Consider the following 14,623-nt stretch of genomic DNA (forward strand, 5'->3'; position numbering starts at 1 on the left):
GTACGATCTCTCCAAGCAGCTCTGTTTTCTGTCATTGTTCTGGTCTCATTCCAGCTTCACCCTTCGCATCTCCTTTCCTTGCCAATGGTCCTTTGCCCCTTGGTTTTAAGATGCTCTGCTGTTCTCTTCCCCTGAGGCTTTCACTTTAGTGCCACCATACAATCACTTTCTCGATCTCGTCTGAAGATGTGTTCAATCCAGCTCCAGCATACATGTCTTAATTCGTCACAAATCCTGTCGACGCCTGCCGTCGTCTCAACTGTGTCATTTCAGACTCTTCGCAGCTACTTGATGTCAAGTATTCTTCTTAAACATTTGAATTGAAAGCTGCCTGTTGTTTTTTTTCTTCCATTTTTGTCGCTTCCTAGTTTTCACATCCATAGAATAATACTGGTCAGACCAATTTCTTCAACAACTTCAGCTGCCTATACCTTTGCTTCTTCATACCTTTATTAGGTTGTAGAATACTCTCCAAGCTTTGGTTATTCCATTCTTTATATTCTTCATTGCCCCTCTGTCTTCCTTCATTGTCGCCCTGAAGTAAATAAATTCTTTGATATCTTCTACCTCGTTGTTGCCGATTCTCACACAAGCTTGTTGGCCTTATTCCTTAGTGTTCTGAGTTCAAATTCCACCGAAGTCGACTTTGCCTTTCATCCTTTCGAGGTCAATAAATTAAGTACCAGTGAAACACTGGGGTCGATATAATCGACTAGTCTCCTCCTAACAAATTCCAGGTCTTGTGCCTAAAGCGGAAAGGATTATTCCTTTGTGTTCTACATTTTCCTGGATTGAGTTTAAGGCCGACCCAACATTTCCTTTACATTGTTATTAAGTATTTAATCACGCTGCCGGCGAACATCCTGTCGGCAAATTCTTTTCGTTATTACAACTAAATATTAGTCTGTGAATAATTTTAATCGTATTTGCTATGAAGTTCTGCTTGTAGGTTGTAGAAGGGTGGATGGGAGCTGTGTTTGTTCGCTGAAGACTAACCAGCAAGTCATGGAACATATCGAGGCAGTTTCTTTCATTTTTCTGTGCAGAAGAATAACCGATTAGGTTGTGCACTTATGTTACCCGTTTGTAGACATTAAAAATATATGGACAAAAGAAAAAAAAAAAAAGACCCATTGATGTTTCCACTTTAGAGACAACAATTGAATTAAAAAACCGGGCCCGTAAAGTTGCTTACAATTCCCAAGGGAATCGTAGCTGCTTTTGGGACGACAGAGAACGGAAACAATAGAACACTCCTGAAAATGTATGCATTTATGTATGTATGTCATTGTTCAGTATATTTCAAGATTTCTTGCAAATAGAGAAAGAACTGGTTTCTAACCTAGATCCAAGGCTTCTTCATTGGAATTTCAACATCAGCAACAGGGTGTTTTTGCATGTATGTGTGCGTGCAGATTTGTATGTTTTATGTATGTATTCTCATGCATAAAGTTCCATATCTAGACATGCTCATATATATTTAAATGATAAACTTCTGGAAAGTTCTAAAGATTTTTACAGTTCCAGTGATGGATTGGATCTGTAGTCTTTGAATTAGCTTTCTCCTTTCTGATTTTGAGAAGCCTAATTTCTCTAGATTGGTACTTAGGCAGTGTGTTACATAACCCAGGGTCTCAATAATTACAGGCATAAACCTGAACTTGTAATCTGGATAGAGTAACTGCAGATTTTTCAATAGCTCAGCATAGATGTTCTCTTTTTCACTGATCTTCAGCTTTATGTTAACATCCGTTGGGCAGCTAATTTCCACAAATGTGCATAGTTTCTTTTCTCTATCCCAAATCATTATATCAGGTCTATATGTATGTTATCAATCAGTTTCATTTCTGTATTTCTTGTCCATAGAGAAAGAGCCGGACTCTAACATAGATTCAAGGCTCCTTCATTGGAACTTTTATCAACATCATCTAGGTATTTGTGCATATGTGTGTGTGTGCAGTATTTGGTGTTAGTGTATGCGCAGATTTGTATGTTTCTTTTATGGATGCGTTTTTATGTCTAGATGCATGCATATGTATTTATGTGCTAAATTTTTGGAAAGTTTTACATATCTTTACAGTTCCATTGATGGCTTGAATCTGTAGTCTTCTAATCAGCCTTTTTCTTTCAGGTTTTGAGAACCCTAATTTTTCCAGGTTTTTGTTGAGGCAGTTTGTTACATATCCCAATGCCCCAACAATCACGGGTATGAATCTGAACTTGTAGTCTGGGTGGAGTATCTGCAAATTTCTCAGTAGCTCGGCGTAGTTGTTCTCTTTTTCTCTAATCTTTAGTGGGATGTTGACATCCGCAGGACAGCTGATTTCTACTACTGTACAGAGTTTCTCTTCTCTGTCCCAGATTACTATATCCGGTCTATTATGTCTGTACTTTATTGAGGTTTTTATTGGGATATTCCACCAATACTCTTTCATATTATGAGTGGTAATGGCCTCTACCTCATTATGGGTTTTCATCTCCTTAGCCCCGGGGTTATCCTGTCGGCGGATTTCATTATACAGTGTCTTGGCCACAACATCATGTCTCAGGTAGGTAATACCGTGATGACATTTTTGGACAGCTGCTAATGATGTGGGTGATATCTTCGATACTGATTCCAGAGTCTGCATCGATTATTACATTGTGGCGCTTTGCCCGCCTCTCTGTCCCGTTTGTTTATTAGGAATTTGGTTGCTATTTCTTGTTCTTGAATAGCAAAGGCATACACTTCAAAGTGAGAGTTGGTGACCCGATTGTTTGTCCACGATAGACTGCTCTGGTTGTCAATGTTGTTATCACCCTGGAGCTTTCTGTTAACGTATCCATGCATGGTCTTCTGCTGGAATGCATCCATCCTCTCCTCTGATGTTATGTTACGGTAGAGTCTTGCAATTTCTTTGGGTAAGAGTTCAGGGTTGTCGAATAGGGAATGCTTGTCAAGTAGTTGCCTTCCCAATCTCATGATGGTATTTACCTCATGTCTGCAGACTTCATCAAGGGGTGCACTTCGACACTTGGTGGTTATGAGATGATGTCGGAGAGATATGACACGGCATTCAAAGGCAGTCTGAATTGATGTTAGGCCCCTCCCTCCTTTATTTCGTTTTAGGTATAGGCGGTCTACATCGCTATTGATGTGAAAGTTGTTCGTGCTCGTTAGTATTTTTCGGGTCTTCACATCAAGGGATCGGATTTCATCGATCGTCCAGTCAAGTATCCCAAATGTCGGTATGAGTACTGGTACTGCAAACACATTGTGGGCTATTGCTTTATTGAACGTAGAGAGTTCCGAGGTCCATATTTTCCTAACCCGATTTCTGTATTCCTTAGTAACACGTTCCTTGTTACAGGTACCTTCATATGATACGTTTTCATCTACTCCCAGGTATCTGTAGGATTCCTCATCAGATATTGGAGAAACAGATAGGCCATTGATGGAGATGTTGTTAGGGTGGTTTTTAGCCTTTCCTCGTTCCACAACCATATATGAACATTTATCTTGGCCAAACTCTAGTCCTACATCACCAGAAAATGTTGTGACCAGGTCGAGGCTTTTTTTCATATCATCCATGTTCTTGGCATACTATTTCAAATCATCGACAAAGAAGCAGTGCGTAATTTTGGTGTTTCTGTTTGCCTGCGTTCCAATTAGATACCCTTCAGACTTCTTCAGCATGAATGATAATGGGTTTACCGACAGTATGAACAGCATCACAGAGAGGCTGTCTCCTTGGAATATCCCCCTGCGATATTGTATTTTTTTGCTGGTGATACATCCACTTACTGTATTTAACTTCACGATGGTGGCCCAGGAAGACGTCAGATTAGATATGGCATTAATCAAGTTCCCTGGGACTTTAGTAAGTCGGAGGGCTTCTAGCATCCACGAATGGGGGACAGAGTCGAAGGCTTTTTTATAGTCAAACACATTACTACCTTATTTATAAGTAGTTGTTCAGTACATCCCCAGACTCCTTTCTTCCCAGCTGCTTGTTCAACTGTGATTATACTATTGTTTTCACAGTGGTCCTGGAGGAATCTGTTTAGGCATGCTGTATAAATCTTATACATTAAATTTTGGCATGCAATAGGCCTGTAATTTTTTGCCAATTGGGTTTCCTTGCTTTTCGGAATAAGCTTTGTTTCCGCCAGAGCCAACCAGTCTGGTGTGCTGCCATCTCCATTGAGGGCTTGCTGGTACAGTTTAATAAGGTACGGTCGGTAACAGGTAAGCTTCTTGTACCAGTATCCAACGATCAGGTCCCTACCCGGTGCTTTACCATCATGGAGTTTTTGGAGGACAGTTGCAAGAATATCACCGTCAATCTTGTATGTCTTGGGTATAATCCCCGGACAATAATCATTTTTTTATTTTCTGCAGCCATAGAGCATTTCGGTTAAACTCCTTCTCTTCTCCCCAGATCTTTCTCCAGAAGGAGTCTACATCATCTTGCGAAGGAGGTTCAGTAATGCTCACTGTCTTCCCTCTCATGTCTCTATACACCACTGCCTGGTTTTGGTTAAACTTTCTGTTTATCCTTCTACGTTCAGTTACTCTCTTCTGGTATCGGAGTCTCTCACTGACAGCCTTCAATTCTTGTTTGAGAGTGTATGTATGTATGTATGTATGTATCTCTCTCTCTCTCCCTCTCTCTCTCTCTCTCTCTCTCTCTCTCTCTCTCTATCTATCTATCTGTGTGTGTATGTGCATGTTTGTGTTTAAGTATGAATGTATATAAAGATAAAGAGATTGATAGAAAAATGTTTTTGTCTTGGCCAAATTCATTGTTTCAGTGCATGACTGAGCTTGACCTTCACTTGACCATAGCAGTTAAAGGCGCGTGCGCGCACGCACACACACGCACACACACGTTTCTCTGTTGTAAACTTATTTCAGTGATGCATTGAAAACTGGTCTTATTTTATGAAGCAAGTGAGTAAAGAAAAATTTTGAATTTAGTTTTAATTATAAAATTATTAATACATCTCTCAACAGCTAAAAACATTCTGTTTCGGCTTTAGAACTATTGCATATATATTCAAATGTTTCATTAAATTGAACCTTTTTTTCTTTCTTATTTTTTCCTATATTTTTCCTCATTCTTTTCTTTCTTATTTTTTCCTATATTTTCCTCATTCTGGAATTATTATATGGATGTGGGGCAAAATTAGTAACTGGGTCAAAATGAATAATTTCTGATTTCTTGTTATTTTCTCTAATTTTGTATCATTGCATCATCTTTGGGAATAAAAAAAATGATCAGTATAGTTTACATAGTTGCTGCCGAAGTCGAGAGTTTGAAACATAGGTGACAGGTATTATTTTCAAGAAGTTTTTCCTCAAATTTGATCCGATTGTAAGTGAGAAGCGAAAGAGGGGGATAATGCAGTTCTATTTTTCCAGGATCGTCTTTCATTTGACCAGGACATTTCAAGTTTTGTTGCATTTATGATCTTTCTGATGTCTAAGGATGTTATTTGTATGAGCCTTCTGTAATTCTGAAAAACTGAAAAAACATATCTATTTTATCGTGTCTTACCCAGTTTGCCCCGCCTAAATTTTCTTTTATATGCTCGAAGAGAACAGCTTGACAAGGTTGTGAACATTTGTAAAACATTTTTTTTCCAAAGTCAAAAAATGCAGTAAACATAATTCATTGTGCCCCTTTTCCGTCTACTGCAAACTGGGAAAGCAGACTTACGGAATAGCTGTTTGAATTTCACCGTTTTTGTCGAGATTTCCCCCACTTTTTCTCCACGCATTGCAAAACGATGAAGAGAAACCGTTTTAAAAGAATTTTTAAAATCCATGTCTTTTATGTGTTGGTGTCTCCACCCCCCCCCCCTCTCTCTCTCTCTCACACACACACACACACACACATCATGCGTTTGGAGCAGAAACAGCCACAAAAATAGCTTTGTTTCTTTTTCTTAATTTTCTGTCATTTCATCGTGTTCGACATTCTGAAACATTTGTAACTCACATTAAAAGAAAAAAAACAAAAAAATCTTACCCTTTTCTTTCCACCTTCATTGTACTTTTTACAATGAAGGATAAGTCAAACATTGCAAGTGGATGTGTGGAAAAGGAAATTTAAATTTGGAAAAATCTATAAAGCGACATTTTCAGTCATTTATTTGAACTTTCTCTGCTATTCTGTAACTCATCAAATCCAATTATTTGAAACAAATGGGTTTTGAGATTTAAATTTGGTAATTTTCTAAGATTTTAAGTATCCATAGGAAAAACAAATATTGTTTGAATGCTGGTTGAAAAAACATACGTTCGGCTCAGCGAAACAAGTATCTCTGGGAAGGTTTTGCTGATGTGAAGGCAGACGTTTGTGCTTCTCGTTGTTCTTTTGAGTTAGAAATGAACTTTCTGTATAATTTATTCAACTTCTGCAGTTCTGGAATGCCGTCCCTTAACTCCGGATCACTTCCCGATTGAGAAGACTTATGATGAAAGGTATTTTACCTGTGACTGCCAATCAATTTTTATTTTTTTTATTTTTCGGAAGTAGTGTTTCTTAAGCTAAAACAGCATTGGTTGTTATTTCTAGCAAGTAGAGTGATCGCATGGAAATTCTTTTGTTGGCAGTCGCTGATGTGGCGAGTATTCGTTAGAGGGACTCTTAACTAGAGACCTTTCTTAAATTGAGACAGATAGACAGAGAGACAACGAGAGGGAGATATATATATATATATATATATATATATATATATATATATATATATATAGAGAGAGAGAGAGAGAGAGAGAGAGAGAGAGAGAAAGGGAGATGAAAGAGTCTGTGTGTGTTTATATGTAAGTAAAATGTATGTGTGTTGAATATTGGGTGTATTTTTAGATTTTATTTCTCGTGGTCTCTAGCAAATCTTTTGGTTGTATAGAGGAAAGTAGATAGAAAAAATAGATAGATAGACAGATAGGTAGATAGTTAAATAGATAGAGAGAGCGAGAAAGAGAGAGAGAGAGGGGGGGGGGAAGAAAGAAGTAGAGAGAGAAAGAGAGGAAAAGAAGTAAAGGCACAGAGTGAGTGTGTGAGTGCGTGTGTGTGTGTCTATTCATTCGAGTCAGCTACAAGAGAATAGATTAGACAGAGTAACTCATTCGCCTTTCCATTCAATTCACCTGACTGCTATTTTGTTTACTCAACAACAACTTCATCAACCTAGTGGAGAGATCATTTTTTATAAACCTACCAGGTAACATAACTGTTAAAATTCTTTCTCGTTAGCTTACGTTTTAAACAATTCATTTAATTTATGAAATTTTACGATTTATTTATGATTTTGTTTTTAATTGACAATTGAATAATGATTACATTAATTACATTATTATTATTATTATTATTATTATTATTATTATTATTATTATTATTATTATTATTATTATTATTATTATTATTATTATTCAGTAGCCATTTTTTTCACGTGTTTTCTCTTCACTATCAAGCGCAGCTCTGGGTGCCTTGGGTATGTGCTGTGGTTTGTTGCGATGCATTTTTTTTATCATACCTAATGCGCCAGTATGATAGGAATTGTTTCTGTTTTTAGACTCCACATTCGAGTTACTTCTATTTCCAGGTCTTTGTATTTTGAAAGTTTCTCCATTTCTTTTAGGGAAACGTTGTCATCTGTTGGCATTGAGACATCAATTAGAAAGCATTTTTTGTCTTGATGATCTGTGACAACTGTATCTAGCCTATTATCCTTAATTTCTCTATCTGTGTGTATCATTATTATCTAAGACGGTGAGTTGGCAGAATCGTTAGCACGCCGGGCGGAATGCTTATCAGTATTTTGACGGCCTTTGCGTTCTGAGTTCAAATTCCACCGAGGTCGACTTTGCTTTTCAGTCTTTCGGGGTGTCGATAAATTAAGTACCAATGAAACACTGGGGTCGATGTAATCGACTAGTCCCATTCCCCAAAATTTTCAGGGCCATGTGCCTAGAATAGAAATAATATTATTTTAACTTGGATTTTGTTGAAACTCTTGGAGTTTTGCATGCGTAGCAAGCTTGCTACCTGCAGCTTACAGTACCATGCTATCTCTTCTTTTCACTAATACGTTCTTAAGGGTGTATTGTTTTTTATTATTATTCCTCCGAGGTCGATAAAATAAGTACCAGTTGAGCAATTAGGTCGATGAAAATGACTAGCTCCCTCTCCGAAAATTTGAGGCCTTGTGCTTGTAGTAAAAAGAATGGTTAATGTTTACAATATTACCCAGATTGTGGCATAGTAGGTCATCGTAATTCATTTATCGAAAAAAAAAAGGAAAACAACATTTTCCAATAAACCTATTCTCCTTACAATTATGAAGGAAAAACATCGGATCTTGTGAATTTTCTGAAGTCCTCTCCCCACCCCCTCAGAAAAGATTTTACCCACAAATTTCTTTATTATCGTAATCTATGCTGTTTGAAAGGTATTCATATAGAATTTCATTTAAAAACCCCATTTTCCTAAAAGTTACGAGAGAAAAATTCAGATCTTGTGAATTTTCCGAAAAGTTACGAGAGAAAAATCCAGATCTTGTGAATTTTCCGAAAAGTTACGAGAGAAAAATTCAGATCTTGTGAATTTTCCGAAAAGTTACGAGAGAAAAACATCGGATCTTGTGAATTTTCCTAAGTCCTCTCCCACCCCATTCCATTGCTTTGCGCGTTTTTTTGTTTTCATATTCGTTTCCTACACATTTTTTTTTACAACTGTTGTACTATTTTTTAAAAATTTCGTTTCCAGGTAATATTGTAAACATTAACCATTTATTATTATTATTATTTTCATCCGGTAGCCTTGAACTCCGTCTGGTCCTGGGGCCTTCCAGTTGCCCATTTTTTGCTGATTTCCTTCGCTTCCTTAACTGAAATGACTAGTTCTGCCTGTTGTGGACAGACTGTTGTTTGTTTCAGTTCTTGCAACCATTCAGCATCCTACTTGTGCTCCTTGTCTTTGCTCCAGATGTCACTCCAAAACCTTTGACTTTTATTGTTATCTGGTATCAACTTTTCATCTATACACTCTCCATTTATTTCTTTAGAGAATCTCTTCTGATCTACTCTGAATAAGCTATTCTGCTGGATCCCTTCATTCTTTGGTCGTATCTTGCCATCTTTGCTTTGTTTGCAACGAGGCGCTGTTTCAATTCCCCATTACCACTTTCAAGCCCTTTCTTTCAATATCATACTTCCTGTTCAGTGCACTGTATTTTTGCTTGTTTTTAAGCTCCCCCTTCTCTTTTCCGTCTAACACAGAAATGTCCTTTGAGAGCATATCTGACCCCACCTGTATTCTTCTTTTCCACCATGAATCCTCTCTTTTGTCACTCCCATTATTTTTATTTTTATTGACATTCAACACCAACATTTTCTGCTACAACAATACTTGCTGCTTTGATCAAATTATTTATTTCTGTGATGTTTTTTGTTCTGATGTATTTCAGAATTTCATTCACATTTTTCGTTTCTTGGTTCAACTTCCAACCTTTTTAAGGTTGCAAATAATGTCGCTATCGTTCTCCTGTAGCCTTGCTTTTATTCTGTTGTAGATTGCCTTTTGCCCATCTGTCATGTCACCATTAGTTTTATTGTCTTCTTCCAAACCATCTCTTTGTCTCTCATCGAGCAAGCTGTCACTGTACCTTTCCTGTGGTTTATTAGAGATTTCACCTCTGTTTTCTGCTATGAGATTACTTTTATCGGTAGGAACTGTAGTTTCATCGTTTCCTCTGCTGCTGTTTTCCAATACCCGACTTTTGATAGCTTCGATCTCTACTTCTGTGAACTAACGATTTTTTTCTTATTGCTTTAGCTCGATCACATAATCTCTGTTCCATGAGTTGAAACAATCCTCTTCCTCTCCATTGATCTACGTGATCGGTATCCTCTAATATGAGCCCCATTTTCGTCTACAGGGTTGCTTAGGTAGTAGTAACACTTCATGACCACAGCATTGACTTGCTTGTTCCATCTATACCGTGAATGCTGGTCACTTGCTGGATAACGACTGGCTTGGGTCGGACCAATATCTTTGGGCCTGCTGGGTGCATCACTGTCACCATCATTGGCTTCAGTTTCATTCCCACCGTTATTCACAATATTTTGTTTTTTTCATTGTCACTCATATGAAGTAGCGATTATCAGCTTGCGCAATTACCAGTGTTTTTATTGTGATACCATCACTAGATGTATCATCAATCAGGACATGGGCAGACTCCGCCCGCTTCCTTTCATTATTATTATTATTATTATTATTATTATTATTATTATTATTATTATTATTATTATTATTATTGTTGTTGTTATTGTTGTTGTTATTATTATTATTAACAACAACAACAACAACAACAACAACAACAACAACAACAACAACAACAACAACAACAACAACAATAATAATTTTAAATATTTTTTTTCATTCCAGCAAAATGGTTTTCTCTGGAATTTCAATTACCGCGATAATTCTTCTTTCCGTATGTTTTGCTCAAGATGCAAATACTGGGAATGACAGCAAAAACAAACACCCAATTCATAAAGTCGATGTTTTCGGTAAATTCCTGAAGAATTTCAATTTGGAAGGAAATCTGTCGTTACCAATCCGTTTCATGGAATCCAGTCTGAGTAAATTTTATTCCCGATATTACTGCTCATCCAAACCAAAATGTAAAAAGCCTTTGGTAAGCTTTCTGGTTTTTTTAATTGAAATCTATTGGCGTGTGTTAAATCTGTGTAAATGCTTAATTTTCACGGTTTAAAATAAAAATCTTTCGCATGTGCACGTGTGTGCATTCTTGCGTTTGTGTCTATGTGTATGTGTGTGTGTGTGTGTGTGTGTGTGTGTGTGTGCGTGCGTGTATGTGTATGTATGTGTGTCTGTGTCTATGTGTGTGCGCGTGTGTGCATGTGTGTGTGTATGCGTGTGTGTATTTGTGTGTGTATGTGTGTGTGTGCGTGTGTGCATGTGTGTCTGTGTCTGTGTGTGCATATTTATGTGTGTGTGCGTGTGTGTATATGCATGTGTGCGTATGTGCTTGTGTATTTGTGCGTGTATTTGCGTCTCGGAAAAATTGCTTATGCTTGGTTTAAAATATCTTGGCTTGTATATTAGCAGCCACTTTACTAATAACTTTCCATGCAGTCAGCGTTCCTGGATAATTTTCTTCGATTATTCTTTCAAGTTTATGCATAAATAAGTGCCTCCTAATGTTATGTACATTCCGTGAGAAAAACCGTTACAAAGGACTACTTTTTGATCTTGGTCGAGGTTTTTCTCGTTTGAGAAAAAACAAATAAAATCTTCTGCTGGATTTTTCAGTTTGTTTAAGAGCCTTTTAAATGTGATGTAGTGATTTTCTTTTGCTTTTTCTGACAAATTGAACTTTCTTTGTATTCCTTGTGACACATGGAGATCTTTTGTAATTGACCTCATGAACTTTCTGGGATTGTAATCAATGGTCTGTTGAACTTGTTGGATAAATTCAGATGTTCTGATGATTTCAGAGCGTTTAGAATGTTTTTTATGCTTTGATACTGGTGATACGTTTCCATCTTCAGTCTCTAGCACATTACAAACTTTGTAGACGAAAGATTTGGCAACTTTTAAAAATCAAGATATTTCTAAATCGTTATTCTCAACCTTTATAACCACAGTAACAGCCTCTTCATTTCTCGAGTAAGCTGAGAGTCTGCCATTATTATTTTCTGAAACAAAGATTATACACAGTTTGCAAAAAATGCAGCAATGACCCCCAAAATGGTATATTCTCAAATACCTTATACACCCTGTGTATATATTATATATATATATATATATATATATATATACATACATGCATGCGTACAAACATACATACATACATACATGCCCATACGCACGCGCACCCCCACCCACAAACCTACACAGTGATGGGCAAAAGTTGGTATACAGTTGTGTGATATGAGCTGACAGAATCGTTAGCATGCCGGGCAAAATGCTTAGCGACATTTTGTCGTTCCTTACATTTTAGTTCAAATTTCGCCGAGGTTGACTTTGCCTTTCATCATTCGGGGTCAGTAAAACAAGTGCCAGTCACGTAGTAGGGTCGGTGAAATCCCAAAATTCTAGCCTTGTGCCAAAATTTAAACCCAATATGATTGAAATGTTCTTTTCATTTCTCTATTTCTATGGGATCTGTGGGAGTTGCGTAGATTATTGGAATCCAACCTTTTTTTTTTTATCCCTGGGGACTTTGAATGAATGCTTGAGCCACAAGCGTTTCATTTTCTTCAGTGATAACACTGACTGGTGGACCACTTTTCTCTGCATTGCAGATGGATCCAGTCTGTTCAAATTTGTCACGTATCTTGTTAACTGTTAATCTTGAGCTGGTCTTTGAAATTCTTCGGTTCATTTCTGTCTAACCATTTTTGCATTCTCCAGTACTGCTTGATGATCCACTTTCGTTCATCGTTTCCAGCCATTTTAATAAAGTTCTGAAATGAGGAATAATTATTTTATTATAGAAGAATTAGTTAAAAAGAACATAGAATCATTGATTTGTTATCCTAAAAAGAAGTAGAGAAATGAAAATAATATTCCACTCATATTAAACAACGGTATACCTTCTTTTGTCCACCGCTGTATATGCATACTTATACATTACATACATACATACATACATACATACAGTTACATCCATACACAGTTACATGCATGTATGCATGCATCCATCCATCCAACCACACACACATACTTACATATATATGACAAGTGTCCAATATGGCTTCCATCTCTCAAAATGTACTCACAGACTATCAGCTCGTGGTTATAATGGAAGATTTTCAGTCGAAGTGCCGCGCAGTGTGACTAAACCCGAACTCATGTAGTTGTGAAAAAATTATTCTAACCTTACAGAAATGCTTGGAAATTTGAATTTTTTTTTTTGTAGAGTGGTAATCTCCCATGTTTAAAACGTAAAAATATGGAGAAATTTTCGAAAATTGTAACAAAATAAAAATACAACAGGAGGATGCTTATTCTTAAACTCCATGTTTTTTCTTTTGAAAATATGTTCAAAATGACTAAGATGCCATTGATATTAAATGTGATTATTCGCAATGGAATTTCGTAAAGGTGTAGCTTACCATAAAGTGTCAAGGGGTGCAATTAGGAAATCAGAACAAGTTTTGGTGCAAGATCTGCTCTGAGGCCAGCAAAAGCATCAAGCTGAAGCGTCTAAAAAATCATGATCTTGTTATTAATGTTGGATGGAGTGAAACTTGGATTCTAAGGAAGAAGATGATGTGCTACAAGTGAGCGCCGTGGATCTGTTTGGTGACCCACAGAGGGAATAATTCAGTCTTGGAGGAGATGGGAACGGAACGAAAGTTTGTGACGATGGTTAGATGGCAAAAACTACGATATTTTGTCTATATTACCAGGGTCCAGAACTTCTGAGATCGTATATTCGGGGGCTGGGTGGACAGAAAACAGATGACAAAGGTGAACGGTAACATCAGGGGGCTGTACGGTACGAAACCTCGGAGCGTAGTGAGAAGTGGGGACGGTGTTGTATCTGAGGCCCAGGAGCCTCCGCAATAAAAATGAGAATATTCATTATTCACCATCAATATAACGTGTGTGTATGGGGGAGGCGGGTATGCGTTGCATTTTAAATTCCGCAGTGTTTCACTTTTAGCTTTACTATTAAGGTTTTTTATTCAAATTTTCGTTCGAGCTCCTGGAAGTTTTTTGGAACAATAAAATGCCTAAATCCACTAACAACGATTTTAAACCTTCACATTGCTTTTAGGATGATATGATGATGACGCACATTGGTGCCAATTTATAGTAGGCAGGGCCGATGTGATTAATGTCGACATTACTGCTGGTAATTGAATTTTAACTGTTAAATTCATACAACATTATTTCGGTGTTACTATTGTTATAAATCCTAGTACATTCTAAGGGTGTACTTATATTTCTGTCTAGAGTTAATTCATGTTTATTTCTCTCGTATCCTTCATTAAGTTATTGTTTCTCTAAACGATTATACTTTTTTGCCATGTGCATTCTTGTATCTTTATTAAATTATATTTCTGTCAATATTTTAACAAATACGGTGAAAGTTGTAGTTTGCTGACAGAAATCATAAGACCGAAATATGGCCAGCGTTGTCTCCTGTACTGCCGCAATAAATAAATAAAAATTAGACATTGACTAATATTATTATTTCCCTCCTTACATATTATTAGTAAACATTTAAAACTCTTCCCATATTAAATATCTTAAAAACTAACCTGACTAATGAGAATTGTTCATGGACCTAAAAATAGTCCATTGACATAAATGAATTCGGCAGCGACATATCAGATTTTTAAAATCCAAAATTGAAATGTATATTTTTGTTTTTATTTATTTATTATACTGTAAACAATACCAAGGTCTTCTCTAGTAATATACCATGTTTGTAACATAATTACTAGGAAGGGCTGGTCTAGAAAAGCTGTAAGTAAATAATATCGTTCAAATAAAATCGTTCAAATGGAAACAAGTTTTACGTTTTGTATTGCTTGAATATTTAGACCACTCCTTTGTTTTCAACTTGCTGGTTACTTCCATAGGTGACGCCTCTG

At 36.8% G+C, this 14,623-nt stretch overlaps 1 protein-coding gene across 2 annotated transcripts in view; it reads left to right on the forward strand.

The window, feature by feature from the left end:
* The window catches only part of LOC106880607 (zinc transporter ZIP12), a 52,437-nt gene that overhangs the window by 7,343 nt on the left and 30,471 nt on the right, over positions 1–14,623 (forward strand). Inside the window, exons 1-2 of one of the 2 annotated variants that reach the window (XM_089364295.1) lie at positions 6,771–7,209; positions 10,434–10,686. In XM_089364295.1, the coding sequence (XP_089220421.1) occupies positions 10,438–10,686 (249 nt within the window). In that variant the 5' untranslated portion in view covers positions 6,771–7,209; positions 10,434–10,437. Of the gene's footprint in view, positions 1–6,770; positions 7,210–10,433; positions 10,687–14,623 lie in introns of those variants that run through there. The other variant, XM_089364296.1, reaches the window with a different exon arrangement.

The sequence above is a fragment of the Octopus bimaculoides genome, chromosome 16, assembly GCF_046866305.1.
Source record: "Octopus bimaculoides isolate indiv1 chromosome 16, ASM4686630v1, whole genome shotgun sequence".
NCBI lineage: Eukaryota > Metazoa > Mollusca > Cephalopoda > Octopoda > Octopodidae > Octopus > Octopus bimaculoides.